The sequence below is a fragment of the Cavenderia fasciculata genome (genome assembly GCF_000203815.1).
Source record: "Cavenderia fasciculata unplaced genomic scaffold Scf_Dfasci-G-b-205a01.r1-3, whole genome shotgun sequence".
Lineage (NCBI taxonomy): Eukaryota > Evosea > Eumycetozoa > Acytosteliales > Cavenderiaceae > Cavenderia > Cavenderia fasciculata.
In genome coordinates this window covers 1,897,848-1,915,718 of record NW_004457737.1, presented here as the reverse complement: position 1 = coordinate 1,915,718, position 17,871 = coordinate 1,897,848, and the positions used below count along the sequence as shown (strand labels likewise).

The window sequence follows — 17,871 nt, the reverse complement described above, 5'->3', positions numbered from 1 at the left end:
TGACATTGTCACGCATGTACAGAACTTGCAGTCGACAGCGTCGTCTTCGTCGAGCTCGTCGTCATCGTCGTCGAGCGATCGCGGCGGCTTGCAATATACATTTTCGACGATGAGCATCAATGTCAAGGACAACCCTTCGTTTCAACACCTCAAGGATGGTGCCACGGGCAACCGCACGAGCGGCTCGTTGGTGGGACACTCGAATAGTGTGTCGGCGGGCGTTGGAAACAATGGGAAAATAATGGGCACTGGAGGGTCACAAATCCAAGTGCATGGCTTTGGTTCGACGAGTGGCGGAGGCGCAGGCACTACGATCAGTGGCCAGAGCAGTGGTAGCGGTGGCCAAAGCACGACAACAAACCAGGGTACAGCAGACAATAATATATCGATAGACGCAGAGTTTCAAATGTCGTACACGCAGCTGGTGGCATTGCCGCCACAGATATACTCGCTGGTGTGGCTGCAGAAGCTGGTGCTGACACATCACAACATCAAGACGCTCGACGAGGACATTAGCAAGCTGCAGCAGCTGCAGGTGCTCATTCTCGAGAACAACCGTCTCGTGAGCCTGCCCAACGCGATTGGCGACCTCGTCAACCTCAAGCGACTCGAGGCCGACAACAACCACCTCGTGCAGCTGTGCTCGCTCGAGAAGCTGTCCAAGCTCGAGGTGATCTCGGTCGCCAACAACAAGCTGACGCTGCTGCCGACGTCGATCGCGTCGCTGCCGTCGCTCAAGACGCTCAACATCAAGCAGAACCCCATCATCACGCCGCCATCCACCATCATCTCCAAGGGTCTCAAGGACATTGTCGCCTTTTTGCGCGAGCTCGAGACGGGCGCCCGTCCATGCCTGCGTTCCAAGATCATCGTCGTCGGCGACTCTGGTGTCGGCAAGACATCGGTCGTGACGGCCATCCGCGGCGGCAAGTCGTCGACAGTGTCCAAGAAGCGCTCGGCTGCGGCCGCCGCGGCATCTGGCGACGTTGCACCGGGCATTGAAATCGACCAATACGAGTTTGACGCAGTGTTTGATGAAGACGACCGCAAGCGTCGCACCGTCACCGTGTCGACATGGGATATCACCAACAACGACGTGTATCAAGCTACCAACCAGCTGTTTGCGAGCGAGCGGTCGGTGCATGTCATTGTATGGGACATTAGCAAGACGCTCGACGAGGCCAACCTCGAGTACTGGCTGCACTGTGTCACGTCAGTCGCACCCACCTCACCCATCATCCTCGTCGGCACGCACATTGACGCCTACGAAGATACCAGTCGCGTCAACCTCATCCTCGAGCAGGCTGCCGCACGTTTCCAAAAGACATTCCAGACTATCCAAGCCATCATCTCGGTTAGCTGCACCACCGGTTACGATGTCGACCGTTTGCGATCAGTCGTCGAGGACATTGTCAAACAACAAAAATATCTCAAGGAAAAGGTACCATCCTCATTCTTTACACTCGAAGAAGCACTCATTGAAGTGCGCAAGAAGCGTATCCCACCCATCATGATGTGGAATGAGTATATTGCACTCGCAAACATCTGTAACCCCAAAGACACCGTACAAATCCAACGTGCTACAGAATTCTTACACAATATTGGCAGTATCGTCTACTTTAACGACCCCAACTCGACTGTAGGCAAGATGATCATTCTCGACGTGCAGTGGATTATCAACTGCATCACAGCACTCATCACTGCCAAACTCACCAAAAACGGCATCATCCGTACGAGTGAGCTCGCCGCCATTTGGAAGTCACCCTCGTACCCCGAGCACCTACAAGGTGCCTTGTTGGCCATCATGCAGGCCTTTGAGATTACATACCCGCTCTCTCCAGGCGATCTTGTCAAGAGTGACGATCTCGTCGATCCCTTTGCATCGTCTTCTTCACTCGGCGGTCACCATCTCAATACAACTAGCACAAGCAGTCTTTCAACACTAGTGTCTAGCATCAACAGCAGCAGTACAATGAGTTTGGCGTCAGTCATGACCACTGGCTCCTCGATCATTGGTATCTCACCCAACACCAATGCAGCAGGTGCTTCAAACGACCGTCATCTCGTACCCAACCTTTTGGCCGAGACTGGTAACATCGTCAGTCAATGGGAAGATTTCAACGATCCAGATGTCATTCGTCTCAATCGTCAATATCATCTTCCATTCATCCCAGATAAATTCTTTGGCAAGTTGATCATCCGTTTGATCCACTTTGTAAAGGTGGAATCGTGTCTAAAGCGAGCTGTCATTGTCAAGAATGCCGCAGGTCACGAAGCACTCATTGAACTCAAAACAAATCATCCACGTGATCAATCTAGAAAACGTGTCCTAACAGTTGATGTTCGTGGTTTACCTACCCCCGTTGCTTTACTTCGTATTGTAACTGATACTATTGAATCTTTATTATCTCAATGGTATAAATTAGATATTAAAAGGTAAATCAAAACAAACAATCAAAAACATTGATAGATACATTTCCATTTTATTAACCTTTAAATTTATTTAATTTTTATAGATGTATAAGTTGTTATGAATGTACATTTTTATTCGATCCAAATCCAACATTATTTACAATTGAAGATTGTGAATTGGCAGTAATGGATGGAAAGACTGTATTAAATTGTTTTAAAAAGGCAGATGAGCATGAAGAAAGAACTACTCATCGTTTGAAATTGGATATATTGGCACCCGATATTGCAATGCTCGATATTCCAAGACCAAGATTCGATCTCAAAGAGATTAAATTGCTCAAAGAGATTGGTAGAGGTGCATTTGGTGTCGTGTACGAGGCAGAGTGGAATGGCGAAACAGTCGCACTCAAAAAGTTGATTCCTCGTACCATTGACGACCAAAACTCGACCGATATGTCGGCCGATGAACAAAAGGAGGATCGTCTCAAGGTGTTTAGAGAGTTCCGTCACGAAGTGTATATGATGTCGCGGTTGTCTCATCCCAACATTATGAAGATTAGTGGGTTCTGTATTCAACCACTGTGTATGGCACTAGAGATTGTCAAGTATGGCTCACTCTACTCGTTATTGTCCAACCCGACCATTGAAGTGTCTTGGGGTCTGCGTCTACAGATAGCGAGCGAGATTGCCAAGGGCATGCAACACTTGCACAGCCATAACCCATCGGTTATTCACCGTGACCTCAAGTCACCTAATATTCTGATGCATGCTACTGTCGAGGGTCCTGCTCCCGTCTCAACCATCATCGATTACGGTACATCGACCGCGTTGTATGGCGGTGCTGCGTTGGCTCGTTGCGTCGACCAGCCGTTGTGGTTGGCACCAGAGGTGATGGCGTCGATGGCTTATAGCGAGCCAAGCGACGTCTATGCATTTGGTATTATCCTGTGGGAGTTGTACACTCGCGCACATCCATATGACGAGTTCCAGTTTGGTCAGTGGATGTCCAAGTTGGAGGACGAGATTATTCGTGGATTGCGTCCGACTATTCCAACAACCTGTCCTCCCGAGTATGCCGAACTCATCCAGTCGTGTTGGACGCACGAACCAAACTCGAGACCCACCTTTACTTCGGTCGTCGAGACACTGACGAATCTCAAGAAAAAGTTTGCTCCTTTGCAGTCGACTCTGCCACCTCACATTAGACTGGCCACGCGCAAGTCGCGTAGTTCGTCGTTTTCAGAGTCAATGTTGACGGGTAGTATCACGGGTGGTTTGAACTTGACAGTGTCGACGGGATCCACCAAAGACGGTGGTCAGTCGGGTTCGTCCAATGGCTCAACACCCACGGGTGGCTCGGTCCTGACGACACAGAGTCTCGTGTCATCGGGTCAGCATCCTGGACAAATTGCCATGCAGCAACAACAGACATTTGCCAACACGAGTTCATCGTCGTTGTCATCGGCTGCCGCTGGTGGCAGTCTACACCACTCACCCTCGTCATCAGACCTGATCGATGATATCGTCTCTGACGAAGACCTGCACTCACTCGATATCTACACTGAAGAGGAGCTCGAGCAGCCATACCCATTCTGCGACGACGATCAACAACGTGGCATCCTCTTTGGATTTGACGAAGAACAGGCTAGCTCCAACTCAATTGTTGTCGCTGCGACACTCGCCAAGATGATTGAGCTCATGACACGTCCTGAACCTATCCCCAGTTCGATCTTGTCACAGGCGTCTAATATACTGTCAAATATGCCTGCTCCAGGCTCCATGTACAGTCGGTCCGAGACACAATCGTCACTCTCCTTATCGACCGCCTCGACATCGTCCATGTCGTCGACCAGCGGTATGGGCAGCGCCGGCGCCACCGGAAGAAAGCGTTCAGACACTGCCGGAAAGAACCTCCCACCCCCCAGCTTCTCCTCAATGTCGCCCACTCCCCAGTCATCCTCCTCATCCTCGACATCGTACCGTAACAGCATCCCATCGCTCTCTGTGCAGAGTGCCACGAGCACGCTGGACGAGAACTTTATCGACGACTTTTTGTCAGTGTATCGATCGTTTACGACACCGACCAAAGTGTTCAAGATGCTTGTGCGCCGGTTCTTTGGCCCACGTCCCAACAAGAGCGATGCCTATACACTCAAAAAATTCGAGCAGCGACGTCCACAGATCCGATCGGGTGTGTCGTCGTTCCTCAAGCGTTGGTGCAACGACATTACCGAGCTCGAGTACAAGCAGGATGCTTGCTGGCTCTACCACAAGGTGTTTGAGTTTACCAACGTGTGTTTGGTGAGTGAACCACCTGTCGCCAACGCCATCATTGGTATCTTGGCAAGCTACGAGAATATCTCCAAGACATTGATAGAGATGGAATTGCGTATCAAGAATGGCATGGCCCCTCTCCACCCATCATCCTCTTCTTCATCTGCTTCGACTACACCAGTCCTCGGAGGTGCCTCCTCACAAATGCAAAACATCTCCAAGACATTCCTCAACCTTGCTATTGGTATCCGTGACCCACTCTACGGTGTACCAGTCCGCGAGAAAAAGTTTAAAAACAAAGCTGTGTTGTGGGTCAAGTGCTTTACTGGCGCCGATTGTATTGACTGGCTCATGAAGATCACCTCTTTGCCATCGCGTGAGGATGCCAAGACTGTCGCCATGGATCTCCATACACGTCAGTTTATCTATCTCTTGTCGGAAGACGGCACAGTTGTCGCCGATCTCAAGGGTGGTAACAAGATTGAGTTTTACGATAGTCAGACACAATACTACACCTTCCTCGACGACGATACCGAGCTTGTTGCACAGCAGTACACCTTCCTCGAGCTCAAGTTCTTGCAAGACATTCATCCACGTGAATTGCTCGGGTTCTCGGTCGGTCTAGCCACCAATGACAGCGGTATGACATCACTCGAGATTGAGCAGTGGAAGCAAGCCAACTTCCCACACATCTACCAGTATCTCAAGTGGTTCAACAAGATGTCGAACCTTGCCGCATCTGAAATTGTCAAGCAACGTGACGTCCGTTTCAGAGGTGACATGATTGAGCGATACATCAAGATTGCACTCGAGTACTTGTCGCTGTGGAACTTTAACGGAGTGATGCAGGTGTTGACAGCACTGCATTCCGAGCCGATTGCAAGACTCGCCTCGTCATGGGCCCGTGTCACACCCAAGTACATGGACTGCTTTATCGATCTGTCACGTTTGATGTTGTGCGAGAGCAATTACCAGCCACTGCGTATCATCCTGCACCAGAACCCAACCGCGATCAACTCGAGCAACTACCCTTCACTTGTCCCACACATGTCGCGTTCGAGTTGTCCAACTATCCCCTTTTTAGGCGCACTGATTGCCGACCTGTCACAAACGAGTACAGAGAACCAGACATTCATCTCGAGCAACGGTGAAAAGATGACTAATATCCTGCGTATGCGTCGTCTCTCGAAAAAGATGAAGATGTTTAAGCAGTACAAGGAGATGCCGATGAACTACCGCCCAATGTTGTCGTCGACACCGCTTATCTGGTACCAAGCGTATATCGCCGAGACACGTGCCTTTGACTACAACCAAATAGACCGTCTCTCAGAGATTGAGCGCAAGATCGAGTACGACGCCGAAAAGTCGGCCACCTCTCAGACATCGGACGACCGTGACGAACGCGAGGCCCGCCACACCGACTCGCTCGGCTTTGGCAATGAAGAGCTGACCGAGCGTGATTGGTCGCTGCTGCTCACGTCGGCCACTGTCATCACATACCACCGCGGCGACGTTGTCATTGAAGAAAACACCATCAACAGCTACCTCTACCGTATCAAGAGTGGTGTGCTTGGCGTCGAGAAAAAGAACCGTGATGGCAAGAGCGTCAAGGTGTCGTCGATGAACGCACCCAAGATGTTTGGTGAAATGAGCTTCCTCGGCAACAAGACGACCGCCCGTGTCGTCGTCGATGAGACTGCTGACCTCTACGTGATGGACATTCCCTTCCTCAACAGCTTGTTTGTGTCGCATCCACGTCTAGGTGCCAAGTTTTACAAGATTATGGCCAACCAGCTTGCATCGCGTCTCAAGAACCTGCCATGGTCGAAACCCCAATCGTCGCCACCCGCCAACACCCCATCGTCCGGTACACCCCCCTCGACACCACCTTCGATGATCTCGCCACTCGTCAGTGCCCTCGCAGGCAACAGCGGTGCTGGATCATTTGGATCAATGGGTGGCGGGCCTGGCTCGTCAGCCTTCCTCCAACCGTTTGCCAAGGAGGCCTCCCCACCCCCTCCCCTCGTCGTGCCGTCCATCGCGCTCGACCGCCTCAACACGTCCACACCACCAGCTTCCCCACGCACACCAGTTGCTCCCAACCCCTTCCTTGCCAACATTCACCCACATCTTCAGCACCGTACCAACACTGTCTCCAACTTTAACACGTCTGGTCTTGGTGGTAATAACAACAACAACAATAGCAGTGGCAGTAGCGGCGGCGGCCCACTTAGCCACATACTAACTCCACGTAGTAGAGATGAAGGTGCCCGTAGCGGCAGCGTTTCTCGTGCACCAACCCAAGCCAACCTCAAGTACACAGCATCGTCAGACAAGTCAAACGACAACACCAACAAGGGTGGACAACAAAACGAAGAGAAAAAGACCGACCAAGAATTCAACCAACGTTTCTCATTGGATGAAATTGTCATCAAAGACTATGCATGCTCACTCAATCGTTCTGGAAGACTATACATCTCACAAGGACACGTTTGTTTCTACTCTAAATTCTTTGGTTACAAAACCAAAAAGGTTATCCCATTCAAACAAATCCAAAACCTTCTCTGTGTAAATAATACCTTTTTAGATTTATCAAGATTAAAAAGTAGTTCCCAAAGAAATTATAGAGTATGTAATAATTATTATAATACAAATAATAGATTTGTTTATTAATTAATTTTAATTTCTTTTTTTCTTTTTATTTCTTTAGTTTACATTTACATCAACCAAAGATAGACAAGATGCATATGGAATTATTAATAGTTTATGTGAATCTGCTAAATTGGCAACGACATCAACTGCCGATGACCTCAAGATCAAGTTGAGAGAAGAGAGAAAGAAACAACACGCAACATTGAAACCAAAGAACAAGTCGACAGCCGACCAATTGACCAAGGAAGATTGGGAATTGATTGGACGTGAGGGATCGCGTTGTACCATCTACAAAAAGGACGAACCCATTGTTAGACAAGGCGATCGTATCCAAAAGATATTCCAAATTGGAAAGGGAGTGTGTAGAATCGAAAAGACAGTGGCAGTCACCCAACACAACAATCCACACGTTAGCAGTGAATGGAAGACAGTGGTACTCGGAACAATGAAACAAGACGAAACGTTTGGAGAGATTACATTTTTATTGAGTGGTGAAGTCACCGCCACAGTAGTCGCCGACAATCACGACGTTGAAATCTATGCCATCGAAGGACAGTTTGTAAATATCCTCTTTGATCTCAATCCCTCTTTGGCTACCAGATGGTTTAAATATTTGGCAACTGCATTAAACAAAACTTTAATTGAAAGAGAATCTCAATTATATAATTAAATAATAATATAATCCACAAATCATCACCAATCACTCATCATCATAAATCAAACTCAACCAAACCAGTAATAATAGTAACAGTAACAATATAATACAGATTAAAAAATCAACCTACCTACCCCATAAAAACATTACACGATAATAAATTATTTATAGTATACTACCCCTCATATATAGATAGATAAGAGACTACATCCATCATATCGATCGTTTCTCTTGAACGACAAATAATAATCTTGTTAACTTGTGATGTTCATCAAATTGTGATTGTAACCATAATAATATTGGTCCAAAATTATCAAAAGGATCAAAAATGGAAATGGAAATGGAATTATAGAATGGATTGAGATAATATATTGTATATTCAAAATAGGTCGTTTCAAAGAGAAAGGAATGAGGAGGATAATCTCAATACAACCACAAGAGTTTATTTCAGGCTGACGACCCCCTCTCCTCGATTCTCCCTCATTCTCATCTACTTTTATTATTATTATTGTGTGTGACTGAATGATGAGGTGAGTGTGAGTTGGTGTGGAGGTGATTGAGTGGTTGTGGTGAGTAAGAGTTTGTTGTTAATATTGTATTGATTGAATCATCATTCTTACTATTTTTTGCAAGTAGTGCTGCTGCTTATCGACTTGCATTACTTCTTAGAGAAAAATACAATCAATCATACAATATATTTAAATTTCATTATAGAGCAAGAATAATCATCATTCACAATAATATATATATATCTAGATAGCTAAGAGTAGTATTAATAATAAGTTAGTTACCTTATTTATCTTTATCATTGAGTAGGTAGGTAGCGTGTGTGTGTGAGTGTGTGGGTGTGGGAATCCTTTCACTCATTCATCGATCAAAGCAGACCAACCAAACCAACTGACAACCCTTTATTATTGTTACCAATATCAGAGAAAAAGAAGGAAGAACACACCAATAACAATAACTCAATCGCAAAGTTGTTGAAATAATTTTTTTTTATTTTTCACAGTTGAGGAGGCAAATCAGTGAGCAGCAGAGAAAAGAGATAGATAACCATCATCAACAACGACGTCGTTTATTATCAACTCACACCACAAAGAAACAAAAGAGAAGAGAAGAGAAAGATATATAGGTTCGTTGATTCTTTGTACAAAGAAGATAGATCATTGATCATCAATCAACTCAACAAGTCGTTATCAATCATTCATTCAAAGGAATCATTCAAACTACATACTTTGAGAAGATAAGATATTAAAATATAGTATATAGAATAATAAGTAGAGAAAGAGAGAGAGTGGTTAAATACCACTCGTCTAATCAGTCCATTCATCCAGCACTCCCATCCATCAACCAAACAATACATCACAAATTAAAATAGATAGAGTAAATATCATCAAAACGTTCGATATATATCAATATAAAGAACAAGAAGGTGTAGATAGAGAAAGATATTAACTTTAGACTATTATTAATATTATTATTATTATTTATTATTATTATTATTTACATAGTTTTCAAAGATGACAGAATTACAACAACAAAATGATTCTCTCTTTGTCGGAGGAGGAGAAAAATCACAACAAGCACCAGTACTACAACATCAACAACAACAACAACAACAGAATATAATCATTAATCCATCACATTACCATCCCAATGTAATCGATGATGATTTATCTTCCAGTTCATCAAATGAAGAGATAACTGATGGTGAAGGATCACCTCTATATGTTCAACATCATCATCATCATCATCATCATCGAGAGAGTATATTGACAGTACCATCAGTACCAGCACAACAAAAAGTAGCTAGTACAGGTCTTTTAATGGCAATCGATGACATTTTAAAAGAGACTATAACATTTCCTTCAGCAGCCGAGGCAACTGCTTTAGCTTTAAATTCACCATTCTCCTCCTCATCATCAATGCCATTGGGATCGTCGGCAACGGCAAACCGATCGTCCAAGTGTGCTCACATTGTTCGCAATCCAATCACACTCGTAGAGGAGTACTCTTCGTCGCCTACTATGTTGTCGCAGGCTTATTCCACAAACAGTCTATCCAACGAGAATATATTCTCTCTCATCAAAGATATTGAAGATACAATGAATCTATTCAACTTTGATCAAGCTGGTGGAGGTGATGAAGAAGAAGAACAAGAACAGATTATAAGAGGTGATAATAATAGTAGTCTCTATCCAATGGTAGAGGTGGTGGAGAGTCAACAACCTCAAACTCCTTTATCAGCTGCTGCTAGTACTATCCGAGTCAGTGGTGAGAATAATGTACAGAATAATAATAATAATAATGGTCTCACAAACGAACGGTCGGGTAGAAAGCTATCCATCTCTGCTTCATCACTCCCAGTCAATCTCATCCCACCAAGCAATTCAGTGCCTTCAATAACAATGTCGGCATCTGCACCATCCCTACCCCAAAGTGTAACATCATCATCATCATCATCAACATCAACCAATATAGAACAACAACAACAACAATCACCTCAAAAACAACAACAACAATGTATTGATAGTAGTAATTCTACTTTAGAAACAAACAAAGTAGATGAAAAAATAATTACCCTAAGTCCTACCAAGTACCCATCCTCGATTGATCTCTTGGCAAAGGAACCAAAAAAGAAAGATCGATCGGGGCCTGAAAGTGTACAAGAGGAAGAGGAGGAAGAGGAAGAGGAGCGCATTGTCGTGTCACCGCTTTCACAGTCCACTCCGGCCATCTCCCCATCATCCAAAGTCCATCATCCAAAGGAAAAGGAAAAGTCGGCAACATCTAGCATATTTGACAAGTTCCGATCAAAAAAGAATCGAGAGTCCAAAGACAAAGACAAAGAGACGGTATCAAGCGGCGAGTCAACTACCACCACCAACATGAGTTCGTCATCGTCACACTCGTCATTGTCATCCATCTCTGATTCTGATGAAGGTCATAATCATCAACAACCAGGAGGAAAGAAGGAAAAGAAAAAAGACCGTCGTTCATGGGGACTCAAGAGAAAGAAAAAAGAAAATATTTCTAGCATAAATCATTTAGTAGTAGAAACACCACCTGTAAAAATCAATCAACTTGGCGTAAATAGTAGTAAACAACAACAAGAGGAAATATATAATAGTAGTAGTAGTAATAGTAATAGCGACGAACATAATGACAAGAATTCCAATGAAAATAATGATAATCAACCAAACAATAATAATAATAATAATAGTGATAATAATAATAATAATGGACAATCAAATGACTCTGGAAATGGATCTGGAGGTAATGATGATAATGACAAAAATAACAAAAATAATAATGATGGTCAGACGGATATTGGAGATCATCATAGTGATGGTAAGGAAAGTACAGAAGAGTCGGATAGTAGAAAGAATAGTACTAGCTCTGAAACTTCACCCAATTCTGCGACACCAAATAATAACGCTTTGTTGGTGGCCAACAACACCAACACATCTACATCAACAACATCAACTACAACTACATCAACAACATCATCATTTGCAGACGAACAAGAATCGTCATCATCCACCACCTTTAACTCTATGCCTATATTGTCATCATCTGTGCCTGTGACATCCAATCCATTAGCTTTCTTGTCAATGTCTGACGAAGGAGGTGCGGACAATCTGTTCAGAGGAGGCAACAGCTTTAGTGGTACGAGCATACTAGAGGCATCGATGGACGAGGACGAAGATCAGATGCCACGTGGAGGAAGAGGGCGTAGCAATGCCTTTTACATGAAACAACCACCCACCATTGTAAATGGTGAGGTTAAGCTGCCCCCTATGCCACCCTTCCAGTCTCCGCTTGCCGCTGCCGGCCCATTCTCAAATGTGTTGCCCAAAGACAGCTCATCGCTGCTCAGTAAGCCAACTGGCATCTTTGGCAAGTTTAGAAAGGGTCATGGACGAACTAAAATGGCCAACAAGGTGGTCAAGCACCATTCATCACGTTTTCTGGTTGGCTTTGCCGATACTATTGGGAGACGTCCCACGATGGAAGACGATGCAGTCATCTATGGCTCGTATCGTGGACACTATGACGAAGACTATTTTGCATTGTTTGACGGACACGGTGGTGCCGAGGCAGCCGAGCTTGCTTCGACAGAGATGCATCGTGTGCTCTCGGATCGTTTGAAAAAGGATTCAGGTAATCCCGTGCGCGCACTCAAAGAGTCGTTCAACATTGTGCACGGTATGATTGCCGAGCGTCGTATGCGTGGTGGTACCACCGCCGTCATTGCACTCTTTCTCGGAAAGAAGGGGTATGTTGCCAATGTCGGTGATTCACGTGCCGTCCTGTGTCGGGATGGCGTTACAGTGCGTGTATCGATCGATCACAAACCCAATGTACCAAAAGAAGAGGAGCGTATCAAAGCACTTGGCGGCAACGTCGTTACAACCACCAATTCCGTCACTGGTGTCGTCACTAGTCGTGTCAATGGTCAGTTGGCTGTAAGTAGAGCACTAGGTGACTCTATTCTCAGTCCCTATGTATCGTGTGAACCTGATATTCATGGTCCTATCAATCTTGAAAATCAAGTTAAAAATCAATTTATGATTATTGGTATGTTAATCAAAAAAAAAAAAGATCAAATAATATTTATTAATCAATAATATTTATTTAATATTTAATATTTAATATTTAATATTTAATTTACTTAATTATAGCATGTGATGGATTATGGGATGTTGTAACAGATGAAGAAGCAACAGCAATAGTTGCACCCATTTCAGATCCAGAGAAAGCATGTATGCGATTAAGAGACCAGGCATTTACAAGAGGAAGCACAGATAATATATCCGTTATGGTTGTCAGATTCCCACCATTCTCTCCAACACCTGATACCACCACCTAAACATACCAACAAATCATAACCAAATTAAATTATCTATAATTTATTTTCAAATAATCCCAATTATTCTTAATCCTTCTTGAGTGAGTTTGAATTCCCCCGTCCAAAACATATATGTTTAAAAAATCAACTTGTATCTCATTGTTTTTATTTAGAAGCAGTTTGTAATTTGTCAATCTCTTTTAGATCTTTTAAAAAAACAAAAAAGGAGGTGTATTAATATTTGTTATTTATTGGTGTGTTAAACCTTCCACTGATATTCGAAACGTTATCAATTCATTTTGATTATTGAATGGTGGTTTGAAATAAAGTTTATTATTATTATTATTGCTTTGAAATTATTTATTATTTTTATTACTATGTTTCTCCAAATACTGTTAATATTTATTTTATATATTGTTGTAAACTTTGTAAGTACTTTGTATTTTTGATTGACATGTTAACATTCTAACATTTACTTTAAAGATCCAAAAAAATAGGAAATCATCATCCAATGAACCTCCTAGTGCATTTTCGATAGAGTGGCCTTTGGTAGGTAGTTTGTTTAGATTAGGAATCCGTCCTCATCAAACTCTTACAAAATGGGCAGAGAAATCAGGTCCAATCTTTAAGTTCTATATGGGTGATTAGTATGTTAACTTGTACATCTTTTCTTTCTCTCTTTCTCTAATTGTACAGTCTGGATATTGATTTTACTCACATTGTTCTATATCTTCTAGTAAAACTGTTTGTGTTAGTGACCCTCAAATGATTAGAGAAATATGGCATATCAATATGGATAATTTTCATGATGTTCCAGCAATCCCTACCATGAGAGTTGTATCTGGTGATTTTAGTAATATCGCTATGGCAAGAGAATATAGATGGAGAAGAAACAGAAACCTTTGTGCCAATACATTTTCAAAGATGAATTTAAAGACTACATCTCCTCCAGTCTTAAACAATCAGTGTAAACTTTTGATGAAATATATTGATAAGATTTATGAAAGTGGTTCATTGGTATGGATGTAGAGATATCATCGATGTTGTTGTTGTTGATAGTTACTAACCTTTTTTTCTTTATAAAGTTTAAAGTACAAGAATTTATGAAAAGATATTCTGTAAACATTATATTAGAGGTTGTATTTTCATCAAAGATGGATTATGAAGACAAAAGATTGGATAAATTGATCCAATTAACCAACCAGAACTTTGTTAATAACCAAACAGGTAATATTATGGATGTAGTGAGTATCTTGCAACCATTCTATTATATCTGGATAAAGTATATTACAGGTGTTCCAGTTGATGGTTTAAAGGCCTACATGAATGAATTATTACAAGAACATAAAAAAGATTTAAATCCTGAAAAGTATGTAAATTTATAGAATAATAATATTGTGCAATATACTTACTTGTTCATTATTTAGACCAAGAGATTTATATGATCAAATTATATTAGATTATGGTGATGAAGATGTAGAGGGAATTCTTAGACTTGGAGTTGATTTATATTTGACAGGTGTTGAAGCAGGTGCAGTAGCAATGGAGTGGGTTCTATTGTATGTGACCAATTATCCAGAGATTCAACAAAAGGTGTATGAGGAGTTGAAAAAGGTATTGGCCGATGATGTTGACGATAGTGATAATAATGGTATGATCAATCTAAAGCATCGTATCAACTGTCCATACACTTTAGCAGTCATTAAAGAAGTGATGAGAGTAGCACCTGCTGCGGTGTTTGGGTTACCAAGAATTGCAAAGGAAGATGTAGAGATTGGAGGATACACAGTCACCAAAGGAACACAAGTAATGATGAATCTTCACAGTACACACCATGACAAACGTTTCTATGAAGATCCTTATGTATTTGATCCCAACAGATGGTTGTTTGAAGACGACAACAATAGAAAGGCAAACAATATGGCTTTCTTACCTTACGGCGTCGGTCCTCGTTCTTGTATCGGTCAACATCTATCCAATGACTTTATGTTTATAGGTATTTCCAATATACTATTAAACTACAATTTAACATCACCAAATGGTCAAAATCATTTAATTGATGATACTCCAAGTATGTTTGTACAAACAAAATATAATATAATATATTAAAAGTTTAAAAAACAACCAACCACCAAACTAACACCTTTCTTTTCTTTACTACTACAATAGTATTTGGGTTAACAGTTAGATCAAAACCATTCTCTGTAAAGTTAGAAAAAAGATAATTAATTAAATAAATATATCATTAAACATCCATTTTCCAAGAAATCGATTTCATGTATCACTCAAATTTGGAGGGAAATAATTTATTAAATTAAAAATCATTGTATAACAAGCAAATAAGAGAATTCTTATATTACAAAGGTTAACTTTTAATCTTTGACATTTGTTTATATGCAATGAATAAAAGAACGATTCATAGTGTAAATAATGGGATTGATAATGGTGCAACTAGTAGTTTAGCTAGTCCTTTCAAGACGACAAAGACTGTTGTCAATTCTACAACTACAACTATTACAACTACATTGAATAACCCAGCTAATAACAATAACAACAACAACAATAATAACAACAACAACAACAACAACAACAACAATCTCGTTCAAGTAGTAGAGGACGGAGAGAATTTGACAAACTTTGTGTCATGTCCTGTATGCGAAAAGGAGATGTTAGCTTTACATATCAATGATCATTTCGCAAAGTGTGGTGCTAATCTATCTCCAAGCAATAAAGGAAAGAACTCACGACCAATGATAACATCCTCTACTCCAACACCTAACATATCATCATCACCATTTTCTTCAATATTGATATCTAAACCAAAACCATTAACAAATAATAATAGCAATAATAATAATAATAATAATATTAGTAACCGTTTCATTAATATTGATGATAATGAACCACAATCACAACCGACTAACAATCTGAACAATAATAATAATAATAATAATAATAACAAAACTAATAACAATAATAATAATATTCCTGTATTACCAAGTAATAGTGGTAATACACCTGTGGCATCTTTAGCATTATCAATTCAAAAAATACAACACCAACAACAATCACAACCAGTTTCACAACCAAGTCAACAACCAAGTCAACAAAGTCAACAAAGTCAACCAACATTACCTGGATATCATATTAATTTTACAAAGAAAGGAATTCATATGCCATTGGCAGAAAAGATGAGACCAACTACAATGAAAGAATTTATAGGACAACATGAATTGATGGATCAAAGTTTAATTTCCACTCTATTCAAAAGCGGTGACATGCCATCTTGCATTATATGGGGCCCACCTGGTTGTGGAAAGACAACATTAGCAAGGCTGATTGCCAAGAATTCAAGTTCTCATATCATCATGATGAGTGCTGTTGGCTCTGGTGTAGCAGACATCAAAAAACATGTCCAAGAAGCTCAAAACTCTCTTGCTTTTGGTAAAAAAACTATATTATTTATTGATGAAGTATGTACATTCAATCCACCAGCAAAAAAACAACGATCTGTTATATTTACAAATAAATCATTTCTTTTCTTCTATAGATTCATCGATTTTCAAAATTACAACAAGATGCATTATTACCTCCTGTTGAAAATGGTATAGTTACTTTGATTGGAGCAACAACTGGTATGTTTTTGGAAATGAATCAATAATATAGATATTTGAATATTGAACAACAATCTCTCTCTCTCTTTCTCTATAGAGAATCCATCATTTGAAGTAAACAATGCATTGTTAAGTCGATGTAGGGTATTTACTTTAACGAAATTAACGACCGATAATATAGCAGCCATTTTAAAAAGAGCGATTGAAACGAGTAACCAGTATGCACAGGTCAAGATCAAAATTGAAGAATCAACACTCATGTCATTGGCAGAGTTGGCAGATGGAGATGCTCGATCAGCACTCAATGTCATTGATATGGTATTGAAAGGAATAAAAAACTCTGGCAAAGAGTCAATGACGATCGAACGAGAGCATTTGGGAGGACTGATGCAACGTGCTAGTTTGCAAAACGACAAGAATGGAGAAAGCCATTACAATATGATATCGGCATTGCACAAGTGCATTCGTGGTAGTGATGCCAATGCTGCAACGTATTGGTTGACGAGAATGTTAAAGTCTGGAAGTGACCCACGATTCTTGGGTAGGAGAATGATTCGAATGGCAAGTGAAGATATTGGACTTGCTGACCCTCTAGCCATGGGTATCGCTGTTGCAGCGTTCCAAGCTGTAGATGTAGTTGGTATGCCAGAATGTTCATTGTCACTCTTGCAAGCAGCAGTTTATCTAGCACAAGCACCCAAATCCAATAGCTTGGAATTGGCGTACAATGAAACATGCGATTTCCTCGCAAATCATGACTCCCCACCAGTTCCTTTACAAATATGTAACGCACCTACCAAACTCATGCGAGATATTGGGTATCACAAGGGTTATCAATACAATCACGATTATGAATCACAGCTTGATGTCGATCAGCAATATCTACCCGATTCCATCAAAGATAAAGTATTCTTTACTTACAAACAAACTTGTAATGGTGTTCAAAGAATGACACAAAACTTTGTATCTCCTCCTCCTCTTATTTCACAACAATCAGTATTTAAAAATCAAAATCAAAATAATAATAATAATAATAATAATAGTCAAAACAACAACATTCAACCTAATAATAAGAATAATACAAACTCGACTCCAAGTTTACTTTTGCCAACCAAAACAATTTCAAATAGCCAAACCTCAACCACAAATACACCTCCTCCTCAAAACAAGACCCCGACAAAAACAATATCTCTTAGAACATCCAGTAGTAGAAATAATAATAATAATATAAAAGCTGGTCCATCCAGTCAGGAAAGTACTACTATTAGTAATAATAACAATCAATTGAAAGTATCATTTGGGAGTCAGGAAAATAATAGTAATAGTAGCAATAATATTAGTGATTCAAGCCAACCATCCACACAAGATGATGATTATGAGATAGAATTCGATTGATTTTTGGTGTATATGTG

At 41.3% G+C, this 17,871-nt stretch overlaps 3 protein-coding genes across 3 annotated transcripts; all 3 read left to right on the top strand.

Moving 5' to 3' along the window:
- Nucleotides 1–272: 272 nt before the first annotated feature.
- On the top strand, nt 273–12,866 carry gbpC (RasGEF domain-containing protein; the record flags this gene model as incomplete). Its single annotated transcript, XM_004363007.1, has 9 exons — nt 273–365; nt 797–2,436; nt 2,517–2,927; nt 2,973–5,326; nt 6,005–7,314; nt 7,397–7,941; nt 8,627–8,708; nt 9,505–12,574; nt 12,679–12,866. 9 exons carry the CDS (start codon nt 273–275, stop codon nt 12,864–12,866), a joined length of 9,693 nt encoding a protein of 3,230 aa, XP_004363064.1.
- Nucleotides 12,867–13,222: 356 nt separating this feature from the next.
- CYP508C1 (cytochrome P450 family protein) lies at nt 13,223–15,070 on the top strand (the record flags this gene model as incomplete). The annotated part of the gene is made up of 6 exons (XM_004363006.1): nt 13,223–13,273; nt 13,329–13,492; nt 13,583–13,862; nt 13,931–14,214; nt 14,273–14,916; nt 15,015–15,070. 6 exons carry the CDS (start codon nt 13,223–13,225, stop codon nt 15,068–15,070), a joined length of 1,479 nt encoding a protein of 492 aa, XP_004363063.1.
- A 174-nt stretch (nt 15,071–15,244) lies between these two features.
- DFA_03459 (putative helicase) lies at nt 15,245–17,843 on the top strand (the record flags this gene model as incomplete). Its single annotated transcript, XM_004363005.1, has 4 exons — nt 15,245–16,318; nt 16,396–16,480; nt 16,557–17,726; nt 17,785–17,843. 4 exons carry the CDS (start codon nt 15,245–15,247, stop codon nt 17,841–17,843), a joined length of 2,388 nt encoding a protein of 795 aa, XP_004363062.1.
- Between the last annotated feature and the right edge of the window lie 28 nt (nt 17,844–17,871).